This window comes from Pelophylax lessonae (assembly GCF_965119305.1).
Source record: "Pelophylax lessonae genome assembly, chromosome: 4".
Classification (NCBI taxonomy): domain Eukaryota; kingdom Metazoa; phylum Chordata; class Amphibia; order Anura; family Ranidae; genus Pelophylax; species Pelophylax lessonae.
In genome coordinates, this window is record NC_138771.1 from 633,965,526 (window position 1) to 633,981,285 (window position 15,760).

General features: G+C 45.7%; 1 protein-coding gene across 2 annotated transcripts in view; it reads right to left on the reverse strand.

Annotated features, from left to right (window-relative positions):
• CHD3 (chromodomain helicase DNA binding protein 3) overlaps window positions 1-15,760 on the reverse strand; it is a 407,921-nt gene that overhangs the window by 361,749 nt on the left and 30,412 nt on the right. For both annotated transcript variants that reach the window (XM_082254656.1, XM_082254655.1), the window contains exon 2: window positions 5,581-5,708. In XM_082254656.1, coding sequence (XP_082110782.1) covers window positions 5,581-5,708 — 128 coding nt within the window. The remainder of the gene's footprint in view (window positions 1-5,580; window positions 5,709-15,760) is intronic.

Sequence of the window (15,760 nt, forward strand, 5' to 3'; positions counted from 1 at the left end):
TTATAGTTTCCTAAAAAATTGTGCACTGAAATGAATTTGAGACATTTTTTTTCTGCATCTGTCTCTGCAAGGGCACAAAGAAAACAATTGTTTTCTATGTGCTCAGTTCACAACACAGCACTGGTATCATGTACCTATTTTTCTGTGCAGAAATATGCAACATGTATCGATTTTTGTGCGCAGAAACAAAAAAAATGACATGACACCAACATTGTGGTGTGAACAGGGCTCATAGAGAACAATTGCTTTCTTTGTGTCCTTGCAGAGACTTACATTAGAAAAACACACATTTCTACACATGGTGTGAACAAAAATTGGATTTTTGTCTCACCGTAAAATCCTTTTCTCTAATATTAATTGATGGACACAGCTCCAGAATCTTCTTGACTATTGGGTTATGCCCCCTACAGGAGTAGGACACTAGGCAGGAAAAAGCTTTACCATGCCCTATGGGGCAGTCCCAGGGCATGTACTCCCACTTCCTGCTATAGGCATTCAGTTTTGTTGCAAGCAGTGTCAGAAGAAAAATAACCCAACTCAATAGAGGGGCGGGTGCTGTGTCCGTCAACATCAGAGAAAAGAATTTTACAGTAAGACAAAAAAATCCAATTTTCTCTTTCGTTTATTGACGGACAGAGCTCTTGAATCTTCTTGACCATTGGGACGTCCCAAAGCAGTGTCTAAAATGAGGGGTGGGAAAAACACAGCAGAAAAAATTCTCAAAGGCCAAAATTAGCCAACCAGGTAACATGGAGCTCAAACAGGAACAACTGGAGGTCACCTGAAAAAAAAAAAAATACACCCCCATAGAGGACCAAGTCCTCTCAAACAGCAGCCTGCAAAACCTTGCAGCCAAAAGCAGCATCCTCATATGCCAACACATCTACTTTGTAGAATTTTGTGAAAGTGTGCACAGACGACCAGGTGGCCGCCTTGCAAACCTGCATCACTGACGCCTGATAACGGAAGGCCCAGGAAGCAGTAAGCGCCCGCGTAGAATGCGCCTTACCAGGGAAAGGAGGAACCTGACCCTTGATCGAAAAGGCCTTCACTACCGTCTGGCTGATCCTTCTGGAAATGGTCGCGGCAGACGCGGCTAACCCTTTGCGAGGTCCATCCGTAAGGACAAAAAAGTGAGTCTGATTTCCTAAATGATTCGGTTGCCACCAGATACACCCTGATCTCCCGAACCACATCCAGAGAATGCAAGGCAAGCGCGCCTTGGGATGCTTAGGCTTAGGACACAGGGAAGGCAACACAATGTCTTCATTCAGATGGAAACCAGAGACAACCTTAGGATAGAACGACTGACATGGGCGAAGCATCACTTTATCTCTGTAAACCACTAGATAAGGTGAACGATAAGACAAGGCTGCTAGCTCAGACACCCTGCCTGCGGAAGTTATTACCACCAAAAAAAGGCTACCTTCTGGGACATTGTGAGCAGAGGAATCTCGCAAATATTTTCAAAAGGTGGCTTCTGAAGAACCGACAGAACCAAACTGAGATCCCACAGAGGCAACGAAGACCGCACAGCTGGAGCCAAGTAGCGAACCCCCTTAACAAAGGTGCGAACCAAAGAATGCGTAGCCAAAGGACGTTGAAAGAAAATCACCAAGGCCAAAACCTAGCCCTTGATGGTACCCAGGGTCAAGCACTGTTCCACACCTCTTTGGAGGAACGCCAAAATGCAAGCCACTGAAAAAGAACAGGGAGAACCCCGCACAGACTCACATGAAGCAATGCATGCTTTCCAACCGCGATGGTAAATCTTCCTAGAGGCAGATTTCCTAGCCTTTAACAGCATGGGAATTACCGATTCAGACAACCCCCTACCCTTCAGCACCTGGCTTTCAACAGCCAAGCCGTTAAAGCCAGAGACTGTAAAGCAGGATGGAAGATCGGCCCTTGGGCCAACAGATCTTCCCTGAGAGGGAGTCGCCAAGAGATATCGGCGACCAGCTGTACCAGATCCGCGTACCAAGACCAGAGAGGTCAGTCTGGGGCCACAAGAATGATCGGACATCCTTCTGCCTCGATCCTCCGTAGAAGTCTCGGCAGAAGTTACAGAAGGGAAAAAGGCGTATATCAGATGGTACTGGCCCCAAGGACCCACCAGTGCATCCGTCGGCTAGAGGATCTTGCCATGAATCTCTGCACCTTCCTGTTGAGACGAGAGGCCAACAGGTCCACCTCAGGAGTTCCCCACTGGAGATACAGCTGGTGAAACACCTCCGGAAGAAGAGACCACTCCTTGTGGTCCAAGGCCTGTCGATTGAGGTAATCCACCTGCCATTTTTCCACCCCTGGAATATGCACGGCAGAGAGATCTGGAAGGAAATGTTCCACCCACCTTAGAATGCTGGCTACTTCTCGAGCCGCAAGGACACTTTTTTGTGCCCCCTTGGTGATTGGCATTTGCCACGGCCGTGGCATTGTCTGATTGAATCCGTACCAGACACCCCTGAAGACGAACTGTCCAAAGGACCAGACAAAGTTCCAGTACGTTGATTGGTAGTCTGGACTTCTCCAGAGCTCAATCCATGCCCAAAACACCTCCCCACCCGGACAGGCTGGCATCCATGGTGACCACTGTCCAGTACAGGGGAAGGAAGGACTTTCCCTGTCGAAGAGCCGGAGAGCGAAGCCACCAGATCAGGGACTCTTTCATACCCCGACTCAGCAGGATCAGATTGCCTAAAGATGAAACCGCCTCGAAGGTAGACATCATAAGGCCCAGTACCCTCATGCAAGTCCTGAGAGACAACCGACTGCTGGACAACAGAAGTCGAATGGCATCCTGCAGCTTCTGGAGCTTGTCCAGCGGAAGAAAATACCCTGGCTGAGGCCAAGTCCAGAGTCAGACCCAGATAGTCCAACTTGGTAGACAGAACCAGAGCAGACTTCTGGAAGTTTAAAGTCCAACCGAACTCCTGCAGAGTCTGCACAGTGATGTCCAGATGATTGTGCAGGTACTCCAGCACCGCAATTCACCGCTGTCACAACAATGCTAGAACCGGGGCCAACACTTTTGCGAACACCTGAGGAGCTGAAGGAAGACCAAAGGGCAACGCTATGAATTGAGTATGCTCCTCACTCACGGCAAGCAAAGGAAAAGTTGATGACCGACATATAGTGAAATATGAAGGTAAGCTTCCTTGATGCTGGGATGCCACTACTGTAGGAATGGACACCATTTTGAACTTCTGTACCCGCACAAGCGGTTCAAAGCCTTGAGGTCCAGGATTGGACATACCTTGTCTTCCTTCCTGGGAACTGTAAACAGATTTGACTAGAAACCTTAAAAATGTTCCGATTTTGGAACGGGAACAATCACCCCTTGTAGTAGAAAGACTTGCACCTCCCCAAAGAGACCCCGCAGGCGGTCTGGGGACAAACGCAGATTGGAAGGAAAGAACCGCACTGGAGAATAAGACCGAAACCCGATCTTGTAGTCGGACCGGATCAGCTCGTGGACCCATCTGTTTTGAATCAGGAAGGTCCATGGGTCCGGAAAGAAGCAAAGATGTCCCCCCACCTCAGACATGGGTGAGGGCAACCCCTCAGGCAGAAGAGGGCTTGTCTGCAGGTCTGGAAGAACCTGCTCTCTGTGACGAGACTCCTCGCCCCTGGCAGCCTGTGAAAGAAGAATACTCTTACCACCTGTAAGACCCTCAAGGATATCATCCAGGAAGATCCAAACTGACGATCCCCCAAATAGGGGAGAACAGATAAGGCCGTCTTGAAAGACTGGTCCGCAGACCAGCATTTCAACCATATCAGGCGCCGAAGGACCACTGCTGTCACGGACAGCCTAGAAACCAAGGGAGCCGCATCCAGAGAGGCACCACAGACAAAACTGCAACCCCTAGACCAACTGGTCCGCCAGTTCGCAAGGGCAGGGGGGAGCTGTTCCCCTTCCAGATCCTGGCGCAAAAGCTTTGCCCACTCTGTTACAGTCTGGGACACCAATGATATAGTGTACACCGGTCTAAGGACCAAATGGCTACAGGAAACATGTGGCAAACCAAAGTCTCGGCTCTCCCGTCAAAGGGGTCTTTAAAAGCCGGAGACTCCTCCACCAGAATTAAAGTGGAGTTATTCGTCATTAAACCCTGAGAATCTACCAGAGGTGGGACTGTCCACTGTTTTCAAACAGGGACTCTTCAAAGGGATACAGTCTAGCAAAAAACGCTAAGGCATGACATAATGCATTTAGGTCACTGACTCACGACAATTTTGTCAAGTAGGCAGAAAAGTGGGACATCTTTTGCCACTTTTGGGGAGCTGTGGTTACCAAAGGAGACTGGTACCTCTGACGCAGCAGCAGCTGCATCCTCCAATTTTAAAGTTGCCCACACCGATACAATCAATGCATCCAACAGCGCCGTTGCACGCGTGGCTACAGTAGAAGAGAAAACATCCTCACTATCAGAGAACATGAAGTGCATGGCAGCAGACCCAGTAGGGTCGCAACATATTAAGCTCACCCTGAAACATAACAATCAGGATTGTTGCATAGATACAAAACAGGCAGGTGAGGGTCACCAACTGCGATCCCGCAAAGCGACGACAACCCAGGCCCCACGAATGGAGCACCTACTGGACCCCGTGGACAAAAAAACAACAAAAAAGGGGGGGTCGCCCTCCGAGCCCCTCCATAGAGACCCACATGAAAATAAATGGCCCCCTTAAAGGTGGCTGCCCTCTGTCACAAGGACTCGCAGGCAAGATACCCAGAGGGTCCCCAGCGCTAAAGGGGGGCTGACCTAGGCAAAATGGCTGCATGCTATCCTCAAACAAAGGTGACCAACCCCACTGTGCCCTCCCCCTGCAGAGAAGGCGCCAAGCTGGCCGCATGGCCTAGTAGGCCGCAGCCTAAATTTTGGGGGAGGCCCAGGCGCACAGATCCCATCCAAGGGGAGGAGGGTGGCCTCAGGACACTTGGTGTTTTTTAATTAGCCAGTAGAGAAAAATATCATCTATTTCATCATTTGTTGCTATGTTTTTCAGCTTTTTCATCAACTTTTATTTATTATTATTTATTTTTTTTTTTATAAGGGTTTAAAGGTTAGAAGTTAACTTATGTATAATTCTTTATTTATTTATTTACTTCTATTATTTTTATTTATTTTGTTAGGTTATGGGTTAATATTAGAGTTAGGGTTTAGGATTAGGGATTAATATTAGGGGTTAATATTAGGGTTAAGGTTTGGAGTTTTTTGTTTTTTTTTTCTTTATTTTTATTACTTTATTATTTATTATTATTTTTTTCGTTTAATTATTGCATTTGAACAGAAAAACTTTCAAAAATGCGCGACAAACCACTAATCAAGCGTTTTCATGCATTTCTATAGAACAAAAATCTATTAATCTGCTCAATTTGAAAAGCTCCAGAACCTTTTTGAGCTTCGGGCATTTGGATTTAGGAGACTTGTGGTAGAGATGTGAACCAACTCCATAGAGAATAATTGATTTTTTTCTCCTCCAGCGTTTTGAAGCTTCGAGCATCAAGCTACAAAATACTTTTAAGCTGTGAATGGGGTCTAAATGCAGGCGGAAGGAACAAATAAAACTTACGGGCTTTTTGCGCTTGTAAGTTCTAGGAGCTTTGGGCGGCCTCTGCTTGTCCTTGTCCTTCTTCTTAGGTCCTCTCTTCTTCTTTATAACTATTTCGGGAGAAGGAGGTGGGCTGAGGTCCTCATCTTCTGTTCATATGGAAAAAAAACAAGAATGGTAAGTTGAACTGGTATAACTTAACAAGCCTCAAATACAACATCAATAGCAGCCAACACATTAGTCCTCCAATGAAAGGGGAAATTCACCATAAAAGCCAATGTAAGTTTACTAAAGCAAACCAAAGCATAGACAGATCAACGCAGTGCGCAATCAAGGCTAACGTGTTTCAATCCCAAAAAGGAGCTAAAAATGGTTGTAAATGCAGAAGGTTCTTTTTATCTTAATGTAGTCTATGCATTAAGATAAAAAGCTTTCTGTGTGTAGTAGCCCCCCTCAGCCCCCCTAATACTTTCATATCTGGATCCAGTGATGTTGCAGGAGTGTCTCGGCTGCCCAGGACTCCCCTCCTCATTGGCTAAGGCAGCAGCGCAGCGCTATTGGCTCCCGCTGTTGTCAAAGTCAGTCAGCCAATGAGGAGAGAAAGCAGGAAGGTGGGGGGCCAGGCCACAGCTCCGTGTCTGAATGGATACAAGGAGCTGTGGCCCGGCTCGTGTGCCCCGAAGAGGGACCAGAGAAAAAGAGGATCTGGGCTGCTCTGTGCAAAACCCCTGCACAGGGCAGGTAAGACTTTAGTATCACTTTAATCATAGCCACTTATGATTAAAGTAGAATACACCAATGATTTGGTTGCTTAGCATGCACTTGTACTGAGCATCCAAGTGCTGATCAGAGCTATTGACCTCAAATACGCCCCCCCCCCCCCCCCAATGCTGCCACTTCCCTGTCTCCAGCCTCTCTACCTTCTGCCACTCTTCTTCTATTGTTTTTGAGTATTTTGACCCCTGGGAGCGAGCGGTACACTCCTAGATTCTAGCAGCACTTTATCATACTTAATATATTGGTGTATGCGGGAGTTTTTAGTTGTTTGTTTTAACGCAGTACTGAATATGGCCGGATCGTGAAGGGGGGGGTAAATCTTCCGGAGGTCAAGTGGTTAAACATGCACTAAAAATGTAGCATGCAGGACTTTTAAAAAACGCATTGCAGTGCATTTGGTGTGAAGAGTTTCATAGAATTTAAAGAGATAGAGTTTTCATGCATTTTTGTTCCGCTGTTTAAACACCAAAAGCTCATCAAAAACTGATCAGTGTGAAAGGGCTCCTACTCTTTGAAGTCGTCTAATTCATGCATTGTTTCATTCTACTGCTGGCAAGATTAAATCTGTAGGATAGTGGTTAAGGCCCCAATCCACTCTGTGTACGGTCGTGGGTTTCAGGCACACCACAGTTGACATCAGTCTGTAGTGTGGTGGTTAGGGCCGCATTCCACACCATACATGATCGTGGGTTTGAGGCACACCACAGCTACTTACCATTGATTGCAGCCGGCTAGCTCACAGTTGTGGGTTCAACCCATTTGAGTGAGACCTTACTCACAGCTTTCGTGTACTTAAAGGTTTCAGTCAAGTCCGTATTTGGTTTCTGCAGTTTCTCTTGATGTTTTGTCCTTCAAACCTTTCACAATTTTATTGCCCATCTCTGGACTCCAATCAGTATTGTTTTGTAAGTGAGGTCTCCAGAAGTCGACACAGTATTAGCTAAAAGAGCTATATACGGGAATTAGGACCTCTTCCTCCCACTGGTGACCCCTCCAGTGATAACTAAAGAGCTATACAGAGGAATCAGGACTTCCCTCTTCCTGCTGGTGACCCCTCTAGTGATAACTAAAGATCTATATTAGAGATGCACAGAAATTTTGGCTGCTGAAACTAGGGATCGACCGATTATCGGCAACACTGAGGTTACCGATATTGCCGATATTTAGGGAAAGTGCTTGTACCGGAGTGATGCCTGCAGTTAGAGGCATCAACCCGGTACCAGTGTCCATAGCCAACGGTTGGCTGACTTGTAATGACAACCGATGCAGCTAAGAAGCAGCTCGGCTGTCATTACCAAGGAGAGGGAGGGGACGCGGCGCGGCGGGAGGGGACGCCCCCTCCCGCCGCCTTCCGTGGCTCGCCCGGGTCTCCCGTCCCACCGGGAGATCCGGGCATCCTACCTCCACCGCCGCCGAAGAGAAGACCCGATAAAAGCCGCATTCGGCTCTGATCGGGTCTCCATGTAAAAAAAAAATGGAAGTGATGTCATGACATCACTTCTGGGTACTTCACACCGAATTAAAAAAACTGACAGCATTCAAAACAGCCAAACTTGGCGTTTTGAATGCTTTTCAGTGACGAGGAGGGGTTTGGGGTCTTTTAGACCCCCAGATCCCTCCACAAGGAGTACCTTTGCAAAAAAAAAAAATATTTTTTTTTTACAAGTCCGAAAATATCGGCCGATATCGACCGATACCTATATCCGATGACTAAAATATCGGTATCAGCATTAAAAAAAACAATATCAGTCGATCACTAGCTGAAACATATCAGCCGAAAATGGTGTTAATCGGCACTTTGCAGATAAGAGAAAAAGGTGCCAATAATGGTGCCAAAAACCCACATGATTTTTCCACGATTTTATTGTGCTTATGGCTTGTTTTTTATAGGTCATGTGACTCAAAAACCGCATCAAAAATGTAACACGGGTGCGTTATTGGTGCGTTCTTACTGCGTTTTTAATGGGGAGGTGAGTTTTTGGTGGGCTTTTTTTAAGCTGACCAAAAATGCAGCAAGCAAGATTTTTACCCTAACAGAAGCGCAACGGACCAGTTTGAAGACATACATAGAATTTAAAGGGAGCTTTTCTTGCGCTAAAGGTGCCAATAATGGCCGACAATAAATTCATATACATTTAAATTCATATTTTTTAAAAAGATGAATATAATACAATTATATATATATATTTTAAAAACTGTCATTTTCAGATTCGGCACCAAAATTTCCATTCGGGGCACCTCTAATCTATATAGAGGAGTCAGAACCTCCCTTCTCCTGCTAGTGATCCCTCTAGTGATATAAAGATCTATATAGAGGAATCAGGGCCTCCTTCCTCCTGCTGGTGATCCCTCTAGTGATATAAAGATCTATATAGAGGAATCAGGACCTCCTTCCTCCTGCTGGGGACCCCTCTAGTGATATAAAGATCTATACAGAGGAATCAGGACCTCCTTCCTCCTGCTGGTGACCCCTCTAGTGATAACTAAAGATCTATATAGAGGAATCAGGACCTCCTTCCTCCTGCTGGTGATCCCTCTAGTGATATAAAGATCTATTAAGAGGAATCAGGACCTCCTTCCTCCTGCTGGGGACCCCTCTAGTGATAACTAAAGATCTATATAGAGGAATCGGGACCTCCTTCCTCCTGCTGGGGACCCCTCTAGTGATAACTAAAGATCTAAATAATGAACTCTTATTGGGTCACCAATTGGCAGAGTGCCTCCACGCCTATGGTGTGGGATGCCTTTAAGGCCACCATGGGCAGTGCGTTGGACACGTCTATTGGAAAGGCTTGAAAGGCCACCCAGTCTAAATTAAAGGATGCAGAACAGGACCATTATGCTGCGGAGACTTGCTATTCTGCTTCTCCTACTCCTGAAAATGGCACCACATAGAGACAAAAAGCTAGAGAACTGGATTTAGTGCTGGTGGAACTCACCCAGAAAAAAATTACTATATGAGAACCAGCAGGTCTTTGAGTTCGGAGATAAAAATAGCCATCTCCTAGCCAGGGCCGGCCGGTGCATTTTTGTCTACTTAGGCGAATGTGCATTTTGATGACTCCCCCCCACCAACCGTCCTCCTGTCAACCCCCTCCCTAACCCTGATCCAACTGTCCTCCTGTCACCCCCCTCCCCTTTACAATGCAAACCCTTACCCCCATGTGGCATACACTTTATTTGCCTGCTGATGTTACATCATCAATGTTATCATGCATTCAGTCATAAATGTAATGCAGTGTAGATCGCATTGCATTACATTCTTTCCCGGCCTTAATGGTCGGGGAAACTGTCAATGTTGCTTCCGGGTCAGGAAGAAGAAGCGGAAAGGAGCAGACGTGTGTCTGCTCTTCTCCCTCCCCTCTATCTGGAGGCACCTGCTATGCCAGGTCCAGACGTTGAAGATGGGGATGCGGCACTCAGGATACATAGTTGAGGGAGGGGGCACTATATTGGGGTACAGTGTTGCCAACCCCCTTAAGTTAAATTTACTGGGAGGTTGTCCAAAATTTACATGACAGAGCCACGTGAAATTTCCTGACAGAGCCACATTTTTTACAGACAATTCAAAAAATTACATAAAATGGCTAATTTCAGTGCAAAACCGTGCAAATATCAATATTTAAGCTTAATATTGTGTTAATCGCACATGTTACTAGTGTGATTAGCAATGTGTTTTAGGTAAAACAAAAGGCCAAAAACATATTTCTCCATTTATATGAAGGTCAAGTTAATATAACCCAACACTGAGTTTTCCTTTACAGTGTAAGTGGGAACTCTGTGGACCCTGATGTAAAAGAGAACATTGTAGACCCTGATGTAAAGGAGAACTCTAAGGACTCTGATGTAGTAGGCGTTGCTGTGGACTCTGGTGTAAAGGGAAACTCTGATGTAAAAGAGTCTCTGGGCACCACAGTCACCTTTACTGTACACAAGAGTCCATAGAGCGCCTCCTTACATTACTGTCCACAGAGACTGCATACAATGCAAAAGAGATGATCAGAGACTGCATACATGGCACAAGAGATGGTCAGAGACTGCAAACATGGCACAAGGGATGGTCAGAGACTGCATACATGGCACAAGAGGTGATCATAGACTGCAGACATGGCACAAGGGATGGTCAGAGACTGCATACATGGCACAAGAGATGGTCAGAGACTGCATACATGGCACAAGAGATGGTCAGAGACTACATACATGGCAAAAGAGATGGTCAGAAACTGCATACATGGCACAAGAGATGGTCAGAAACTGCATACATGGCACAAGCGTTGATCAGAGCCTGCATACATGGCAAAAAGAGATGGTCAGAGACGGCATATGTGGCAGAAGAGACGATCAGAGTCTGCATACATGGCACAAGAGATGGTCAGAGACTGCGGACATGGCACAAGGGATTGTCAGAGACTGCATACATGGCCCAAGAGACGATCAGGGACTGCATACACGGCACAAGAGACGGTCAGAGACTGCATACACATGGCCCAAGAGACGATCAGAGACTGCATACATGGCACAAGAGACGTTCAGAGACTGCATACATGGCACAAGAAACAGTCAGATACTGCGGACATGGCACCAGGGGCGGTCAGATACTGCGGACATGGCATAAGAAGCGGTCAGAGACTGCGGGCATGGCACAAGAGGCGGTCAGAGACTGCGGGAATGGCATAAGGGGCGGTCAGAGACTGCGGGCATGGCACAAGGGGCAGTCAGAGACTGCGGGCATGGCACAAGGGGCAGTCAGAGACTGCGAGCATGGCACAAGGGCAGTCAGAGACTGAGGGCATGGCACAAGGGGTGGTCAGAAACTGTGGGCATGGCACAAGGGACGGTCAGAAACTGTGGGCATGGCACAACAGGCCGGTCGGAGACTGAGGGCATGGCACAAGGAACAGCTGGTACAATAATATTGACAGCCAGATTCTGACAGTATAAAGATAAAAGCAGGCTGTATGCCCTACCTTCCAGAGATGGTATGGAGAAATATTCATCTGCGGTGGTATCAGTGACACTGCGTTCCTCCCCCTGGTCTCACTCGTCTCCAGGCTCCTCCCCCTCGCCTCACTCAGCTCCAGGCTCCTCCCCCTCATCCAAAGGCTCCTCCCCCTGGTATCTCGTCTCCAGGCTCCTCCCTCTCATCTCCAGGCTCCTCTCCCTTGCCTCACCCGGCCCCTCCCCCTCATATACAGCCCCTCCCCCTCATATACAGGCCCCCTCCCCCTCATCTAGCTCTGCTCCAGGCTCCTTTTTGGGCTCCCCCGCATCTCACACGTCCTCCAGTTCAGTGGTGATAGTCTCTGTGTGCTGCTGAACCGGAGGCGTTCCTGAGGCTCTCTCTGCCACCGGCCAGATAGATTTTTTTTTTCAGGATCCAGTGATCCATGCTTTGACGGCTGAAGAGAAGGGGCGATGTCTTTTAGCCGAGGGTGTCTCTCTACCCTGCATCTAGCAGAGGACAAGTGAAGAAGGCAGGGCCGGGACTCGAGTCAGCAGAGGCGAAGTTAACTGCGCCCAGCCAGGGCTGTGCTGCGTCGCCCGTCAGTGTGTTGCACTGGCTGGGTACAGGTTGAGCAGAGACGGACGCAGGTGCAAGGATAAGCACCTCTTGAGGAAACCCTAACGTTTCCATGCCCCTCTCCTGGCGCCCTCAGGCAGCCGCCTGGGCTGCCTTATGGTGGCGCCGACCTTAGCATATCTTTCCCGACCTATTTTTAACCCTGCACTATTCCTAGAATTACAAATATCAATAGAGTTGTAGTCAAACAAACTAAAGAAATAGTAGAGGCATTTGTGGCCTTTTACTCCACTCTATATACCACTAGAAGGCACTACACTTTTGTAGAAATAGATGACTACTTTTATGACATTCAGCTTCCCAGGTTATCCACAGATCAAATTTCATTGTTAGATGCTCCTTTGACGTCCCAAAAAAAGAAAGATACAGCCATGCAGTCTTTTGCACATAATAAAATGCCAGGATTGGATGGCTTCCTTATAGAGTGGTATCTGCAACATAGAGAGATCTTGACCCCGCACTTACTGCGATTTTTTAAACAATGCATTGGAGGAGGGACGATTGCCGCCTTCTATGTCCGCAGCCTTAATTGTTCTTATACCGAAACCTCAGAAGGATCACCTTTACTGTGAGTCATACTGCCCTAATTCCCTAATTAACTCGGACGTCAAACTTCTTGCCAAAATCCTTGCTCGTAGATTAAACAAAGTAAATCTTAAACTGGCTTTATTCTGGGCTGATCCACTTCCATCAATTTACGCAGACTCTTTACTAACATGCAAGCCAAACACGACAATTATCACTGGATGCTCACGAGGTCTTTGATTCGATCAAATGGCCGTATCTGCAGGAAGTATTGGCAAAGATTGGCTTTGGTGATGTATTCCTCTGTTGGATTTGACTGTTGTATTACAGACCCAGGGCTAGATTGAGGGTAACTTTTTTTTCTGAATTTTTTCCTATAATGCGGGGGGCTAGGCAGTGTTGCCCCTTATCGACGCTCTTATTTACCGTGGCAATAGAACCCCTGGCTGAATTGATAAGAGCTAACTCTGATATTAGTGATTGGTGATTAATGGGCTGGAGGAAAAAGTGTCACTCTACGCAGATGACCTGCTAATCTATCTATCTGACTCCCAATCCTCATTATCTAGTCTATTGCAGGCAAACCATAGATTTTGCCTTTTTTGAGGCTTTCTAGTAAACTGGGAAAAATTCCTTCTTTTCCAGTTGGATATAGATGCTCAAATTTCCCCACTGCCCTTGTGCCCGTTAAAAATTGTCTCTAGTTTTCGCTATTTAGGTATTGTGGTACAGCAGCCGATATCCCTATATTTATAAAATATTAGCAGGCTTAAATTTACCCTGAAAGTGTGGTCTAACCTCTCTCTAAACCCTTTTAGGTGGGGTAAATATTTTAAGGATGATATTCCTGCCGCGCTTCCTCTATATACTAAATATTGTGCCTGTGTATATACCCAAGCATCGATTTTATGAGATCGATGCTATCCTTACATCTTTTGTGTGTGGGTGGGTGGGGGGTGGGTAGGGCAGTCCGAATTGCTGAAGATACGCTTCAAGTACCTGTGCTGGAGGGTGGCCTTGCTGCTCCTAATTTACAGACCTACTATTTTGCATGTCAACTGGCTCATGCCCATTGGTGGTTCTACCCTGAAACTAATAATGCTGCCATTGCACTAGAGGCGGCAATCCTTACCTCCTATGAATCTCTCCAAAATGTTATTCATCATCAGTATACATTGGGAAGAGACAGTACAAGCATTTGTAACCATGACATTGTGAATTTTTAAACTTTCTAATTTACTGCACTCTGGCGGTACACCTGTACACTCTCTCAATGCTCCCTTATTGAACAATCCTTGCTTACATGAATTTTTCTAAAGGACAGATGGGGCATTTTGGGCAAGAAGGGGAGTGAAATTAGTTTCACTTGTTTACAGCAGATACATTATGATCCTTTTCTGACTTTCGTAGGGACTTTAATCTTCCCTCCGCAGCCTACTTCGGATTACTTCAATTAAGACATAGAGCTGCAACTCAATTTTGGCTTACGTAACATCTCTATACAGCCTTCCTCTTTGGAACGCCTATTAAATGACCCAAACTTACTGTATATCTACATATTACTCCTCACTATTACATTCTAAATCTTGATAGGCTTACTATCACAGAGTCCAGATGGCGTTCGGATATACCACAACTTACAGGGGAGGTGTGGCAGGAAATTCTGCATTTACAAGTACCTACAGTTATCTCCTCTAGGGACAAAGTTATTCAGACCAAATTCTTATATAGGGCGTATTATACCCCAAGTCTCCTTATTGGCTAAATAAGATACCCTCTTTGGACTGTTCTAGATGTTCTGCAGTGGTTGGCACGTTCTACCATATAATATGGGAACGCCCACCGGTTAGAGCATTTTGGTCAGAAGTCACTGTGTTTATCAGCTCCATTTTCCTCATCCCAAACATCTGTAACCCATTAAGGTATCTTCTTGATTATTATGTGTTCTTGCCTATGGCAAGTACACCTAATATTCTTTCACATATATAGTATTCTTATTATAGTGAAAGCCTATGGGAAAATTTGGCACCCTAACTCCTCCCACAATTTTTACACTACATAGACAAGTAACATACCTAAACGAGTGGATCGCTCCTGATCGCATTGCTATTACTGTTTGGAAGGTTTCGCCAAACGGTTTGTGAAATAGCGTAGTTTTTGTGCCGAAATTAGCCGAAATTGGCCCCATTGGAATGAATAGCAGAATGATCAAAACTAGAGTGGAGATGAAGATTCCGAGAGGGGGACCGAAGAAATATTGCCACAATTTCTAAACTGCTGCCACTCCCTCATTTTTAAGGCCACCTACACAAATGTTACATCAAAACGTTCAGCCATCCCTGCTGCCACTGAACATGTCCACATCTAAGCCATCGCCCTAATACTTTTTACACTATGACCGTTTGTTTCCAACTCACGCCGTCCATTGGCATTCATTGAAACTCCTCTAGTGTTGACGATAAGTCCCTCTCTAAGAGCAACTAACTTTTTTTTACAATTGGCTCTATTTTATGCCAAAAAGTCTATAGCTATGCACTGGAAGTTGTCAGCTCCCTCATCTATAGCCTTCTGGTTTACTCTGGTCAATCAGGCACTCTCTCTGTACAAACTATCCTATGAAGCTCGAGGCTTTCCTCGTAAATTTTATAAGGTTTGGGACTTGTGGGTAACGTCTGATCGTATCACACCAAATTCATAGAGTATTATTAACAGTTTTTGCTGAATCTTTTTATTATTTTAATACACTGCTTTGAGGATGTTACTTATTTTAGGGTGATAAGGGAATATATACTGTATGCCATATATGGTTCTTTATCCCCTGATCCACTTGAGGTGAATGGACATTATTCATACGATGTATGTCAATATTGGAACACTGTTTATCTGACCCGTTTTTGTGACTCTGTACTTGATACCGATGTTATGTACTGTACAATTTGTTTGTATGTACAATAGAAATTACCTAAAAAATAAAAAAATATATAAAAAAAGATCTAGTGATCCCTCTAGTGATGCATCCCCCACCTTGTGCCAGCAATATTATCAAATGTCTATAAGTAGAACAGACCATCAGGTGCCCTCTCACAAGCCATCTGTGGTCTACAGTTTAAAGTGGGGTACACACTGAGAAAATCGGAAGGAAGTTTTCATACGGGCAACGATCGTTCAATTTTCGTATAGTGTTTTCACATCTTTCAACATCCGATTCAGACTTTCCAAACTAAAATTTCAAAAGGGGAAAGCGCCAAAATTTTTGTCATACATGAACAGAACTAATGATTTTCCTTTATACCCCGTTCACACAGGGGCGACCCGACT